Below are 14,530 nucleotides of genomic sequence, written 5' to 3' on the forward strand. Positions count from 1 at the left end.
ACACACACACACACATTCCACCTCCTTCCTAATGAGATCTGGTCATCTTAAGGGTTCATCTGGAGCGCCACACCTTGTCACACCCCTGTAGCTTTCAAGGGGACGGAGGACAAGGGGAGGCGAAGGGGTTGGGCGTGGCTATGGGTGGATATTGCTAGGATAAGCCGGTGAGGGGTGTGGATTGTGTGGGTGAGAGTGGAGAGGGATGTTGTGAGAGCGGCTAGAGTGTGGTGGTGGAGGGATGTGGCAAGGACACGTCACTGACACCGCCACATTACCACAGTGTAGTTAGGTTTGGTGTGGTCTGGTCTGCTCTGGCGGAGGCGTCACAGTCCCTCACGGCGCTTACGTCACCCTCCCGCCGTTGCTGGGATGAGACGAGATGTAAGGCAGCGGGGGACAGAAAGCACAGAGAGAGAGAGAGAGAGAGAGAGAGAGAGAGAGAGAGAGAGAGAGAGAGAGAGAGAGAGCAGTAGTAGTAGTAGTAGTTGTTTGGGTCTGGGTCTAGAGTGACGGGCCGTTGTGGCAGGTTAGCTCGTGCTGGGTGGGAGGGAGAGTGGGAGGTAGGCATGGGTGAGAGGGGCGGAGGCGCGGCAAGGGCGAAGCAAGTATGGGTGACATGTGGCAGTAATTTAAGCAAGCACATGTTCCCGCCGTCACAGGTGTGGGGAGCTTTCCTCGCTGCGGAGAAAGTGATGAGGGAGAGAGATTGCTTAAATTCTCGAAACAGGACCGTCGTTACAGGTATGCGAGACAGGTGATAAGATAGCTGCTCCTACGGCAACGCTGTCGTGTTGCTTGGAGACGCACCTGTGTGGAGACGTTCATTTGTTCACCTGTGTTCCCCAGCAGTTGTTATTTAGCCTCCCGCGGCACCAGTACCCGCGTGGTCACGTTCGGAATATACATGTGCTTTGGTGTTACTCTCATATTGTTTTGCGAGGCGCGGTGCCAACCGGGCCCATCCCGCGGCGCCACGGCGTCGTCTTGGACCTTGAGGCAGGAAGCCGTAGAGGCGGCGCGGGAAGTGGACCAGTGCGGGTTAAGGCTGGTGTGCTGCGGGCAGACTGCCACACCACCACTGGCCCGCCGCGACCCGCCCTCCTCCAGCCTGGATGAAATTAACGGAATAACAAGCGGTTAAGGTCGCGTCTTGGCCGCCCCACGCCCACGACGAGGCACTGTCCTGCATGGCGGCCTGTATGCTGTGTGTGCGGGAGGAGGCAGACTGTCGGGCGCAACAGTTGAGGGTGTTACAGTACCTTGCCTGACGACCCAACAGTCAGCTGGACATGGCGGGAGGCTGTATGCCGCCGCGGCCGCCACGTCTGTCAGTGCCCAGCAGTGTCTGGCAGGTAGCATACGGCCTCGCTCCGCTCCGGCCTCTGTACTGGCTGCCTGTGAACAGTGTGGGTGATGTGTGTCGCCGGTGGTGCAGGGGCGTGAGGGCCGCGGGTAGAGGTGGGTGGTCTGTCTCACGCACGCCTGCTTGCGGCACCTCGTAAAGGTCAAGTTTTCTTAATTTTCTTATTTTCCCGCCGTGAGTGTGACGCCGTCCCTGCGAGAACTGTGTGTGTGTGTGTGTGTGTGTGTGTGTGTGTGTGTGTGTATGAAAAGAACGGAATGTCTATTTGTTGTGGGTCTAGTAAGGGCTGATGGTAAGTTGGGGAAGGGGTCACACACACACACACACACACACACACACACACACACATCACTGACCCATGCCTCGTCCCGCCGCAGGTTGCATGCTATGTCTGGGCCGGAGTAACTATTTCCGCTTCAACCACCCGGCGGAGGCGCAGCAGATGCGAGCTATTCTGCCCAACGCGAGGATCAGCATGGTGCCCATCAACTTTTATCCGGGTAAGTGTACTGCCCTTCAGCCAGCCAACCGCCCTCCCATCGCTTCCCTCCTCCTCCTCCTCCTTCCTCCTCCTGTCCTTGTTTTCTTTCCTTTGCTTCGTTTCCTTGTCCTCTCTCCGTTTTCTTTCGTTCTTTCCTATCCTCGCTTATTTTTTTCGTCATTCCCTCCTCCTCCTCCTCCTCCTGTCCTTGCTCTCTCTTCTGCTTCGTTTCCTTCTTGTTTTGTTTAGTTTCTTTAGTTCTTCCTCATTCCATCATTCTCTCAACTGTATCATTTTATTGTTATGCTTCTTATATCATTGTCGTCTTCTTATATCCTTCTCCTCCTCTTCTTCCTCTTCCTCCTCTCCCTCCTCCGCCGTCCTCTGTTCCAGCCTCTCTTATCCCGAGTTCCATCGTATCTTGTGTTGCATAATCAATTTCTTCCCTTCCACTGATTAACCTTCCTTAGCCTTCCCTTCCCTTCTCCGCCATTCACCCTGCTTGTTGTAACGTCTCTCTCTCTCTCTCTCTCTCTCTCTCTCTCTCTCTCTCTCTCTCTCTCTCTCTCTCTCTCTCTCTCTCTCTCTCTCTCTCTCTCTGTGTGTGTGTGTGTGTGTGTGTGTGTGTGTGTGTGTGTGTGTGTGTGTGTGTGTGTGTGTGCGTGCGTGTGTGTGTCTGCAGAAAATGTCGTGTATGTGATTGTCGTTGCGTGTGATTACGAATTAACTGCGTAATTTTGTGCCTTTTCAAGTAATCCTGAGAAGATTATTTGATGAATGGATGTACTGATGTCGCTTTTATTTGTCTGTGTATTTACATATGTATTGTTTCACTTCATTGTATTAAGTCATTCATTCATTCATTCTTTCATTCATTCATTCATTCATTCATTCATTTGCTTATTAACTTATCTTTTGTATATTCACGCTTTTAAGTTTTCATTCTTTTTTTTTTTCATTTCTCTCCAAATTGTTTCGAATATTACTGATCTGTGCTTTCATTCATCATTCATTCATACATTAATTTTTTTCTTGTCTCACACCTAAATATCCATTGTATATTTATTTATTTATTCTTTTTTTTTTTACAAGTATAGTTTCTTATATCGACGCTTCCGTTTAGTTTTTTTTTTTTATCCTTTTCGTTCACGGTGAGATGTGTGTGTGTGTGTGTGTGTGTGTGTGTGTGTGTGTGTGTGTGTGTGAGAGAGAGAGAGAGAGAGAGAGAGAGAGAGAGAGAGAGAGAGAGAGAGATGTAGCGAGGCATTATAATCGGCGTCGTGTTGGCAGCGTCGGTGGTGGTGGTGGTGGCGGGTACTTTTTAGGAGGTGAGGGAGGGTTGTGAAGGAGACATCATGCACCAGGTTCTTTATTTATGAGAGATATAATGCGTGAACTCTCATGGCAGGCAAGCTCTCTCTCTCTCTCTCTCTCTCTCTCTCTCTCTCTCTCTCTCTCTCTCTCTCTCTCTCTCTCTCTCTCTCTGTGCCAAATGCTTGTTTATTTACTCTTTTTCCCTCCAATACTTAAGCTTTAAAAACTCACCTCATCTCTCACATCCCTTTCATCTCCTCCTTCCTTCCTTCCTTCCTTCCTTCCTTCCTTCCTTCCTTCCTTCCTTCCTTCCTTCGGCACACCACACAGCCTTCTGCTTCACCTTCCTTCCCTCCCTCACTTCCCACGCCTGTTCTGTCACCTCTTCGTCGCACTTGTAACCCTTCCCTTACAGTCTGAGGTGCAGTACATAGCATACCCTTATCCTTCCAGCCTTATATCATTGTTCTGATCACTCACACACTTCTTATAAAATACACTTCCTCCTGGTCCTTTCTGTTCCAAGTTACTCTTTCTTTCTTTCTTTCTTCTTTCGCCTGCTCCAACCTTCTTCAACACATTTGGTCTTCCGCCCCGGGGCTTCTTCAGTTACACTCATTACAAGCACGTCTTTCACGGCATTCATAAACCTTACCTCATGTCTTCCTCTCTTCCTCCTGCCGGGTAGATCCATTTATAACGTCCTCCTCTCCACATACTCCTCATCTCCATAAACCTTCTCCCTGGTCTTCCTCTCTCGGTGGGTTGATCCGTCTCCAACATACTCCTCACCTCTCTCCTTCATGTGCCTCTTCTGCTTATCACAAACAACCTTGTAAGGAGTAACAAGTCTTTTGGTGTTGGGTTCTTTCTTTTTGTTCCTTTGTGCTCCTCCTTGGTCTTAACACTCCCTCCTTCAGCCACACGACAAAGCTCTTCTCTCCTTCCTGGCCTTATAGTACCGCAGCCTCCTCCTCCTCCTCCTCCTCCTCCTCCTCCTCTCCCTTGACCATGTTTCATTCCTCCCCTCCCTTCCTCTCCTCTCCCTCGTCCCCTGCCGTACTATCCCGCACTGTACCAACCTCTCTCGCTCTCTCTCTCTCTCTCTCTCTCTCTCTCTCTCTCTCTCTCTCTCTCTCTCTCTCTCTCTCTCTCTCTCTCTCTCTGGCTCATATAACAATTTGCAATCTCTCAGCTTCCTTCCACCGAGTCGTTTTCTGGCAGCTATAAAAATGAGCACGTGAGGAGATGGCGGGAAGGGCGGGAGGAAGGAAGGGGCGTGGGGTGAGGTGGGGTGTGGCGGCTCGGGGTGGGCTGGTGGCGGTGTGGGCGGTGTGGTTGGTGTGCATCAAGGGGAGATGTTCAGCAGGGAGGCATCTTTGGGGAGTTTAAAGGGAAGGAGAGGGGAGAGGAGGGAAGAGAAGGGGGAGTGTAGCGGTTACTCTCAGCTAACGATGGTCTGGAGTCGTTTGATGGTACACACACACACACACACACACACACACACACACACACACACACACACACACACACACACACACACACACACACACACACACACACACACACACACACACACACACTGTCTCTCTCTCTCTCTCTCTCTCTCTCTCTCTCTCTCTCTCTCTCTCTCTCTCTCTCTCTCTCTCTCTCTCTCTCTCTCTCTCTCCTTTAGCTGTAAAAGAAAGGAAAAGTCAGTCAGTGAACAGAAAATCCTTACATCTACCGTTCGTCTCTCTAATCAGGTACTAAATATAACGCTAGAGGCTCGGTACTCATTTCTTAGCTGCATAATTTTTCAACATTAATTTTGTCCAGTTTCATAGATTTATTTTGTGTAGATTCATGTTACGAGGACTTTCTTCTTCTTCTTCTTCTTCTTCTTCTTCTTCTTCTTCTTCTTCTACTTCTTCTTCTCTTAGCAGTGTTCTGTTTAGTTTCTTTCGTTTCTGTCTGCCTTGTATTTTTTTCCTCTTTCTTGTTCTCATCCTCGCTTCCTCTTTCATTTTTTGTTTTGTGTATTTTTTTTTTTTCGTTAATGTCCTGTGATTTTTCTTCCTTTCTTTGTTCTTCTTACTCCTCTCTGTCCTTCCTTACTTCTTCCTTCTTTCCTTCCTACCTTCCTTCCTTCCTTCCTTCCTTCCTTCCTTCCTTCCTTCCTTCCTTCCTTCCTTCCTTCCTTCCTCCCTCTCTTTATTCCTTCCCTCTTCCTTCCATCCTTTCTTTCTTCCTTCCTTTCCATCTCTTTCTTTCCTCTTCTTTCTTCCTTCCTTCCTCCCTCCCCCACTTCTATATCTCCTAGCAACTTCCAGCATAGTTCCTTTCCTTCCCTTTCCTTCCCTCTCCTTTTTTCCGTTCGTTTTTTCTCGCCCACTCTCCTTCCTTCCTTCTCTCCTTACGGTTCGTTTCACTCCCTTAATTCTATGTCTTCCCCCTCTCTCACCCTCTCACTCTCTCCCTCTCTTCCTCTTTCCTCCTTCTCCCCTTCCTCATGATGTTTTTTGCCTCTACCAGCCCCTGTACCTCATCCTCCGCCGCGCCACAAGCCAAGTCTCTCTCTCAAGGCGACGCAAACTAAACAAAACACGCGTGCTACCATAGAAAACGGAGCAGCAGCTGATGCCACCAACTTTTTTTTTCAAGGGTGGCTCAACTATTTGGGGGAACAAGTTGAATTTTTTTATATGTTTCAGTGTTTTTGTTTTCTGGTGATTGTGTATGGGTTAGATGTTAGTGTGTGGTGTTTTGTTGAGGTTTTATTTGTGCTTAGTTGAAATGCGACTGAGGAGGATTACCAGGAGGAAATGGTGCAGCTTCTTCTGTTGGTGACCTATCCTATCCTAACCTAACCTAACCCATGCTGCTGCTTCTTCTGCCGTGGGAGTTGTTTATTCTGTCAGTGCTTCTTACTCTGTTGGTGAATCCTTTCTGCTGCTTCTTTTGCTTCTTCTTATTCTTTTGCATATTCTTCTTCTTCTTCTTCTTCTTCTTCTTCTTCTTCTTCTTCTTCTTCTTCTTCTTCTTCTTCTTCTTCTTCTTCTTCTTCTGTTGCTGCTGCTGCTGCTGCTGCTGCTGCTGCTGCTGCACTTGCGTTTTTGCAAGAAACAATAAGGCACGAATTTGCCCACCTCAGGAACTGAGTGATACGCATGACCAGTGCGGCGAACTGTTGACTTGAAAATTATACGCTAGTCATTATAAGAGAGAGAGAGAGAGAGAGAGAGAGAGAGAGAGAGAGAGAGAGAGAGAGAGAGAGAGAGAGAGAGAGAGGGTAATATGGGAAAGATGAGCATAATGTCACAATATGAGGCTGTAATGAACACACACTGAACAGGGAACCATGAATATGAGTTAATACAATGCAGGTTACAAATATATGAGATGAAATACGTACTGTAATATTATACTTGAAATTCACATACATACGCCTACGCTTCCTTCTGTTCCTGTTCTTCCTCGTAATAAATTTTAATGCTAAAATCAATTTCAATGATATATAAAGCACTAACTGTGAAACGGAGACTATAGATTTTAATGTAACTGATTTTAATGTTGATCTATAATAATACTAACTGTATAACGAAGATTATGTTAAAAAATATACGTATTCCTGCCTACTTCTCTTCTTAGCTGTAGCATTGGATCTCCATACAACAATCCCAGTAAAAACTATTCAGGTGCAGAAGAAAATAACACAAAAAGCATCCTTATAAACCATCCGCGCATAACTCGACCCAAGAATAGCAGAGACTAAACAAATGAAGTAGTTCTGGGAAAAGTAAATGAATAAATAAATGTGTGTTTGTGGTGAGAGGGCGGTGCGTATGTGTGTGTGTGTGTGTCCACTGAGCGGAACTATAGGAGAGAGGCTTTGTCGGCGAAGCTCTGGAGAAGGAGGAGGGAGTTGTCGGATTCTGCAATGAATGAAGCCACCTCTCTCTCTCTCTCTCTCTCTCTCTCTCTCTCTCTCTCTCTCTCTCTCTCTCTCTCTCTCTCTCTCTCTCTCTCTCTCTCTCTCTCTCTCTGTGTGTGTGTGTGTGTGTGTGTGTGTGTGTGTGTGTGTGTGTGTCCATGTTGTATCTATTACAGTAATGTTAAGGCCACACCACCTCTGCCTCTTCTGTTGCTATAGACGAGACTTGTGTGGTCCCCCTTAGCTTTGTGTACGTCTCTCTCTCTCTCTCTCTCTCTCTCTCTCTCTCTCTCTCTCTCTCTCTCTCTCTCTCTCTCTCTCTCTCTCTCTCTCTCTCTCCACTTCAGTTTCCTCACCTTCATTTCCCCTCCATACTCCATATCCTCCTCCACTTGTCTTCCCTTACATCCTTCTCCTCTTTCTTCATCTCTCTCTCTCTCTCTCTCTCTCTCTCTCTCTCTCTCTCTCTCTCTCTCTCTCTCTCTCTCTCTCTCTCTCTCTCTCTCTCTCTCTCTCTCTCTCTCTCTCTCTCTCTCTCTCTCTCTCTCTCTCTCTGTGTGTGTGTGTGTGTGTGTGTGTGTGTGTGTGTGTGTGTGTGTGTGTGTGTAGCAATATTGATGATTATTTTTTGCATATCTAAGATTCCCTCACTCTCTAGCCCAGTTAGCATCAGTCAGTCAGTCAGTCAGTCAGGACGAGACTCACTTAAAGTTCATATCCAGTCCTTCCACTTTGCCCTTTAATCAGTTGGTAATTGCGAGTGTAGCTTTTTTTTTTTTTTTCTTCTTTTTTTTTTTTTTTTTTTTTTTTTTTTTTTCTTCGAACCCGTAATCAGTTCCCGGCAGCATCGCGTGTGGTGATACGAAGATAATACATTAGGTAGTAGTAGCAGTAGTAGTAGTAGTGATGTAATTCTTGACCCATTCATTACTATATGTATATATTCCTGAGGTTTACTCGATCACCTGTTGTTAGTTAGTTAGTTTGAGTGGTGCAGATACCCAACATTGCATTGGATACGTGACCAGGGATGATTCTTGGCGTTTCACTACAAAAATAAAATGAAAAAAAAATAATAATGAATAATACAGATAAATAAAAAAAAAATCACTGTTTTATAAACTTCATAAAACCGTCAGTTGCTATCTTTCGTGTAGGCCTGATGGCTTCTTGCAGCTTCCCTTGTTTTCTTGTGTTCTCATGTTGTCTTCACAGAGTAAAACGTAACCAATGCCGTGACTCTGAAACAGTTGACGCACGCTGGTATCGCTTCACGTTTGGCTGGTGGCGAGTGACGCAGTGTGGTGCAGCCAGACGCCGCCAGGGGGATGAGACAGATAGTAAAAGTTAGGAAGATGAGATTGGTGTTGACGTCACGGATGAAACGGAAGACAGAGAGAGAGAGAGAGAGAGAGAGAGAGAGAGAGAGAGAGAGAGAGAGAGAGAGAGAGAGAGAGAGAGAGAGAGAGAGAGAATGGGTTTGTTTGAAGGGTAGGAGAAAGGGACAGCGGTAAGATCCTCGTCTCGTTGCATCGAAAATACATTATGATATTGCGCATGTTTTTTAATCCTTTCCGTGTGTGTGTGTGTGTGTGTGTGTGTGTGTGTGTGTGTGTGTGTGTGTGTGTGTGTGTGTGTGTGTGTGTGTGTGTGTGTGGCGAGGTGAGGCAAGAACAGCTGTTAACCTCGTTCCCTTCCTTCACAGGGGTGGACAACCCTGAGTACTTCCACATGTCCGGGGATGGCGCCCCCTCCCCACCAGGCAGCCTTGGGGGATCGGCGCCCACGACTCCCGGAGAAACGAAACCACCTGTACCGCCTCGCAAGACGCCACCGTCTATGCTGGTCCTGCCCTCCACGCCTCCCGCCACTGAGGATAAGGTAGGAGTCTCATCATCATTATCATCACTATCATGCAACGTCCTGATTTTCTGTTTACGAGGCGGGGCGGCTTGTGAGTCTCTCCCACTTTTTGCCGCGTCAGGCGATCAGGACGAGGTAAGTGTGTAGCGTCCGGTAGCAGCTGTGTATTTTTTCCCTACAGTCAGGTGAAGGACAGAAAACCGCGTGAGTCACCGGCGACGCGGCATGGCTCGCGGCACCTCGCTTACTCTGTCTCACACTGATCCTTTTATTAATGTATCTACTTATTTACTTATATGCACAAGGGAAAAACACTCTAGATAAAAAATAAAAAACTCTTCGACATAAAAAGAACTCGTCAAATTCTCCCATACAAGAAAATGAATGAAACACTACGAAAGAAAACGTTCTATTCTCAAACGTTTCGGCATCTTATCCTGATAACTTACAACAGGCTTTAATGGATATAATTATGTTTTTTTTTTTCTTCATGATCTGGTGATAGTCTAACAAGGATTCAGCTCTATCACTGACTGGTAAACTTATGAGAACCCGACTACTATCTCTATGGCCTTTTAAAAATTGTCCTGATGAGAGAATCAAATTGTTTTAAGAATACGAGTGTCTGTCTCTTCTACGTAGGAAAGCAAGTGATCCGCGTAGGTTTGTGGGCTTATTGGTATTCTGGTGGAGGTGCCCTTGTTATTGTTATCTTATAAGTGTTTATTAGTGGCTAGTAGAGTGTTATTGAGTAATTTGAGGTGGTGAAGTAATGTTGTAGTATAATTTAAAATAGTGAAGCAATGCCAGGCTGCAGTTTAGGATGGTGAAGTAATGTTACGCTGCTGTTTAAGATAGTGACCCGGAAGTTATGCTGCAAGATAAGATGGTGAAATGATGTTATGCTGCAAGGTAAGTCTGCGAGTAAGATAATTAAATAATGTACTGCAGTTTGAGAAGATAGTGACGGAAAGTTATGCTGCAGTTTGGAAATATGATGAACGAAAGTTATGGTGGTAATTAGAGAAGAGAGTGAACGAATGGTAACGCTTCAAATTGTGCAGACACTGAACATAATTTATCCTGCAATTTGGCATAACAGAGGGATTTCCGTAATATTTTTAAGGTCTTTTTTTGCGCCACGTCAACTAACAGCTGGTGTGGTGAAAAAAAAATTAAGTACAGGAAATAGTTATACAGTCATTGATTTTTTCATCCAGTAAGGACACGCTTTGATGACTTTCCTCTCCTCCTCCTGGTGATGTTTCATAGCTTCGTATTCTCAAACATTTCAGCCTGTAGTCTGACTATGTACGTTGTTACGGCGAAGGCGGCGCCACGTGGTCCTTCACTCACACCCACGAAAACAACACAATTCACCTTAACCCTTTCACTGTGACACGAAGCAATTAGCAGCACCAGAAGCAATGCGTGAAGTCTTTATAAGCGATGAAAAAGAATACATTTTGCAGTTTCTTCTCAGTTCAAAGATTGGATGTGGCTGTAGAACAAGTAAGGATGTCTCAGAGTGGTTGGTAATTAGGGGGAGGTGTACCAAGTGGCAGTCAAAGGGTTAAAACACGTTAATACAATAGTACATTGAAACACTTATTATAAAGAACATAATGTACGTAACACCATTTCATCACAACTTACAACAGGCTGTAGCAGAAGTTGTGAGTTTTCAAGAGTGTTTTCATGATTCTAATGACAGTTTAATGAGACTTCTGCTCCATAAATGCGAAAAAAAAAAAATCGTGTGAACTTGATTAATGCTGCATGTGGCCTTTGAAAATAGTCGTGATGAGTAAACTTAAGTCCGTATTTTCAAATGTTTCGACGCCTGGTCTCGACCACCTCTTACACGCTCATGTGAAAATTATTGTTAGTTTTCATGGGTGTTTTCATGATTCCAGTGATAGTTTAACAAGGACTCTTCACTTTCAGTGGGAAAAACAGTCATGAGCTCTTAACTAATCATCCCTGTGGCCTTTGAAAATAATCCTTATGAGAGAACAGAGCGTTTCAAAATGATAGTTGAAAATAGGTAGATATATTTTATACGGGGACTGCCAAGTGTAGGACTGATGGCTTCTTGCTGCTTCCCTTACTATTCTTATGTTATGTCGTTATATTCTCTTTTAAGTATGTGTGTATAAGTAGCTCCTTCAGCAATTAGATACGCTTTATATAGGGACTAGCACGTGTAGATCTTACATATCCTTGCAGCTTCCCTTATGTTCTTATGTTCTTATATTCCCTTTTTAGTATGAGTGTAGAAGTAACTCCTTCAGTAGATAGATATGCTTTATATAGGGACTACCACGTGTAGACCTGATGGCTTCTTGCAGCTTCCCTTATTTCCTGATGCTCTTGTGAGATTGGCCGGCCGCGGAAATTAACCCTCCTCTCTTCTGGCTGGATCTCTGCAGGTGCCGCGCTCTGAGCCCCTGACCGGCTCTCCAAGGGACCACCCCCCGCCCTACGACGAGGAGACCATGTCGCGGCCAGCCAGGGACATCGTGAAGACCCACCACCATCTCTCCCACCACCACTACCACAACCACAACAGCACCAGCAATCACCAGCACCACCACCCCATGAATGATGATGATAACTACATTAACAGCAGCATCATCGGCACTAACAGCATCGCCAGTAGTAGTAACAGGAGCAGCCGCAGACAGGAGTGTGAGGACAGCGACAGCGAGTCTGATCCCCACCTGAGGTGTGTTGCTTCTCCCCCTTTCACCCCCCTCACCCCACCCTATGCAGGATACCACCCACTCGCTCATCCCTCTCACCTCACTCTATGCAGGACATCGCCCACTCACCCATCATTACTCATTCACTCATCCACACACTCATTCATGCAATCACCTCTCACTCACTCACCCCACTCTATGCAAACATCCATCACTCACTCATTCATCTGTCTCACCCATACACTCACCCATCTCATCTGACTTAACTTTATCTAACCTAACCAAAACTTACCTTACCTAACCTAGGCTAATCTAACCTAACCTAACTTGACTTTAACCTAACCTAATCTAACCTAAGCCAACCTAACGTTAACCAAACCAAACCTAACTCAGCAATACAGATAAGACCTATACCCTGTCTGTACACAACACCTATGCAAATCCTAGCGTGTAACGTTAACTTAAGGTATTCTACAACTTCCTTTCCACCACGCCAGGTGCCGCCCCGATCTGAGGCATCCCAGGGCTCCACCACCACCACCTCCATCAATGGCTTGGCGGGAGGCAGGACGTCCAAGCCACTTCTTGGCGGGGAATACATCTACACAAAGAGTGATCTAGTGAGTGTGTGTGTGTGTGTGTGTGTGTGTGTGTGTGTGTGTGTGTGTGTGTGTGTGTGTGTGTGTGTGTGTGTTACAATTCCTTGACGGTCCTTGCTTTGGGAATCTTTGTGTGTGTGTGTGTGTGTGTGTGTGTGAATACGAAGGGAGTATGAGGCTGTGGTGAAGTTGTCGAGGCGTGGGATGCTGTCAGGCTGTTGGAGGGGAAGTGGTTGAGCTCTCAGGTTGTGGAGGTTGTCAGTTTGTGATTGGTTGTTAGGTTGTTTATATATGCAGGTCATCTGTCTGTTGACATCTGCCTTTTAGCCTGTAGGGAACGACGGGTAGTCAGTGTGTGATTGGTGGGCTGTCAGGCTGTTGGAGGTAGTAGACTGTCAGGCTCTTTGAGGGAGGGTTGGTGGGTTGTCAGGCTGTTGGGATTGGTAGGCTCTCGGGCTGTTTGAGGTGAGTGTATGAGCTGTCAGCCTGTTGGGGTTGATGGGCTTGTGAGGATGTTTGATGGGTGCTGAGGGGGTTGTCAGGGCTGTCAGATTGAAGTGTCGCTCCGTCCCGACTCGCCGGGTTGTGTTGGGTAATGTGATATTGTCTTGAATCCTGGTAAAGCAACACTGTATAGTCTGAAGCTGTGTGTGTGTGGGTGTGTGTGTGTGTGTGTGTGTGTGTGTGTGTGTGTGTGTGTGTAAACTGCGTCTCGTGTGTTGATTCTGTGTCCTCATTTCGTGGAGATGATTTGTTTTCATGTGTGTATACTAGGGTAGTGTGTGCGTTTTCTGTGTATTCCACGTGTATTATGTGTGTTTGATGGGTGTAGAAATTGTGTTTTTGTGTGTGTGTGTGTGTATATATATATATATATATATATATATATATATATATATATATATATATATATATATATATTTATTCTTTTTTTTTTTTTTTTTTTTTTTCGTGTATTAATCCCGGTGTTTTCCTGGTTCCCTCAGCCGCCGCCGCTGGCCCCCCGCGCCCCCAGCAACTCGGCGCGATGGAGTCCCGTGGGCGGCCCCGGCATGGTGTGCTCAGCGGGCATGGACCTCTGTCCACAACATCATGTACCGCTCCCTTCCCCCACCGCCACCCTCCCCGGGCCCCACCACCCCAACCCACACCCACACTCACCACCACCATCCTCATCACCACGCCCGTGTGTCCTCTCCCACCCACACCGCCCTCCACGCACCCCTACCAGCGCCACCGTGCGTCCCCTTACCCCCAACGCCCACCAGCCCAGCCCCTCTAACCCCCACCACTCCAACACCTATCACGCCCACCACCCAAGCCCCCGCCGTGCCCACTGGTCCTGTCTTACATGCACTCACTAGTTCGTCCGCCACGCTGCCGCCTACGCCCACGACCCGCTCGTCCACACACCGCCGCACGCCCTCCAGCGGGTCTGGGGCGAGCGTGGGATCTCCGTCCATGTCAGCGTCCATGTCTGCCTCGTGGGCGCCCGGTCTAGTGCGGGAGGACAGCAGGACGCACACCCGCTGCTCCCTCGAGGACCTGCGGCACAGCGAACTCAAGAAGCAGCAGGTGAGGCAGCGTACTTGTGTGTTGCGTAGGTGTACTGTAGGTGTGTGCACTGTGCGTCCAGATTGGCCATGGTGATGGGTGATTGGAACTTTGTAACTCAACTTTTTTTAGGGAGTGAAAAACAAGCTTTTTTTTCTTCACCGTGGTCAGCTTCCTTTGCACTTATGAAAGAAACGATATATATATATATATATATATATATATATATATATATATATATATATATATATATATATATATATATATATATATATATATATATATATATATATATATATATATATATATATAATATAAGACTTCGAAGTGTACGTAGTTTATGTGTGTACTTGTGGAATCTTTGGATATTAGTTTTCTTTACCACAAATAGAAGCTGTGCGGACTTGAGTGAGTAGTACAGTCCGCGGACACAAGTCGTGTAACCTTCCGCACTCACTTCCACTTACACAGTGTTTTAGCGTTTTGCATCAGTCTTACGTCCTGCGATCTGCTGACAGTCTCCTTACAAAACATGGCAACGATCAAACAGTCAGCAGAGCAGGGGACTCAACATTGAGGCAAGACTTAAACACAGTGGAAGTAGAGTGTGGTGTGTTACATGACTTTTTCCCGCCACTGTACCCACACTTGGCTGTTTTAGGGTTATGGTGCATTCATGCAGGAAGAGCCTACGTCCCATACTTCTCCAAGCACAAGATCGGCAGGGTGATGTGC

General features: G+C 46.6%; 1 protein-coding gene across 6 annotated transcripts in view; it reads left to right on the forward strand.

Moving 5' to 3' along the window:
* LOC135101480 (uncharacterized) overlaps window positions 1-11,918 on the forward strand; it is a 41,749-nt gene extending 29,831 nt beyond the window's left edge. For all 6 annotated transcript variants that reach the window (XM_064005500.1, XM_064005495.1, XM_064005497.1 and 3 more), the window contains 3 exons: window positions 1,744-1,866; window positions 8,780-8,955; window positions 11,370-11,918. In XM_064005500.1, coding sequence (XP_063861570.1) covers window positions 1,744-1,866; window positions 8,780-8,955; window positions 11,370-11,903 — 833 coding nt within the window. In that variant the 3' untranslated portion in view covers window positions 11,904-11,918. The remainder of the gene's footprint in view (window positions 1-1,743; window positions 1,867-8,779; window positions 8,956-11,369) is intronic.
* The last annotated feature ends 2,612 nt before the right edge of the window (window positions 11,919-14,530 follow it).

The sequence above is a fragment of the Scylla paramamosain genome, chromosome 6, assembly GCF_035594125.1.
Source record: "Scylla paramamosain isolate STU-SP2022 chromosome 6, ASM3559412v1, whole genome shotgun sequence".
Taxonomy (NCBI): Eukaryota; Metazoa; Arthropoda; class Malacostraca; order Decapoda; family Portunidae; genus Scylla; species Scylla paramamosain.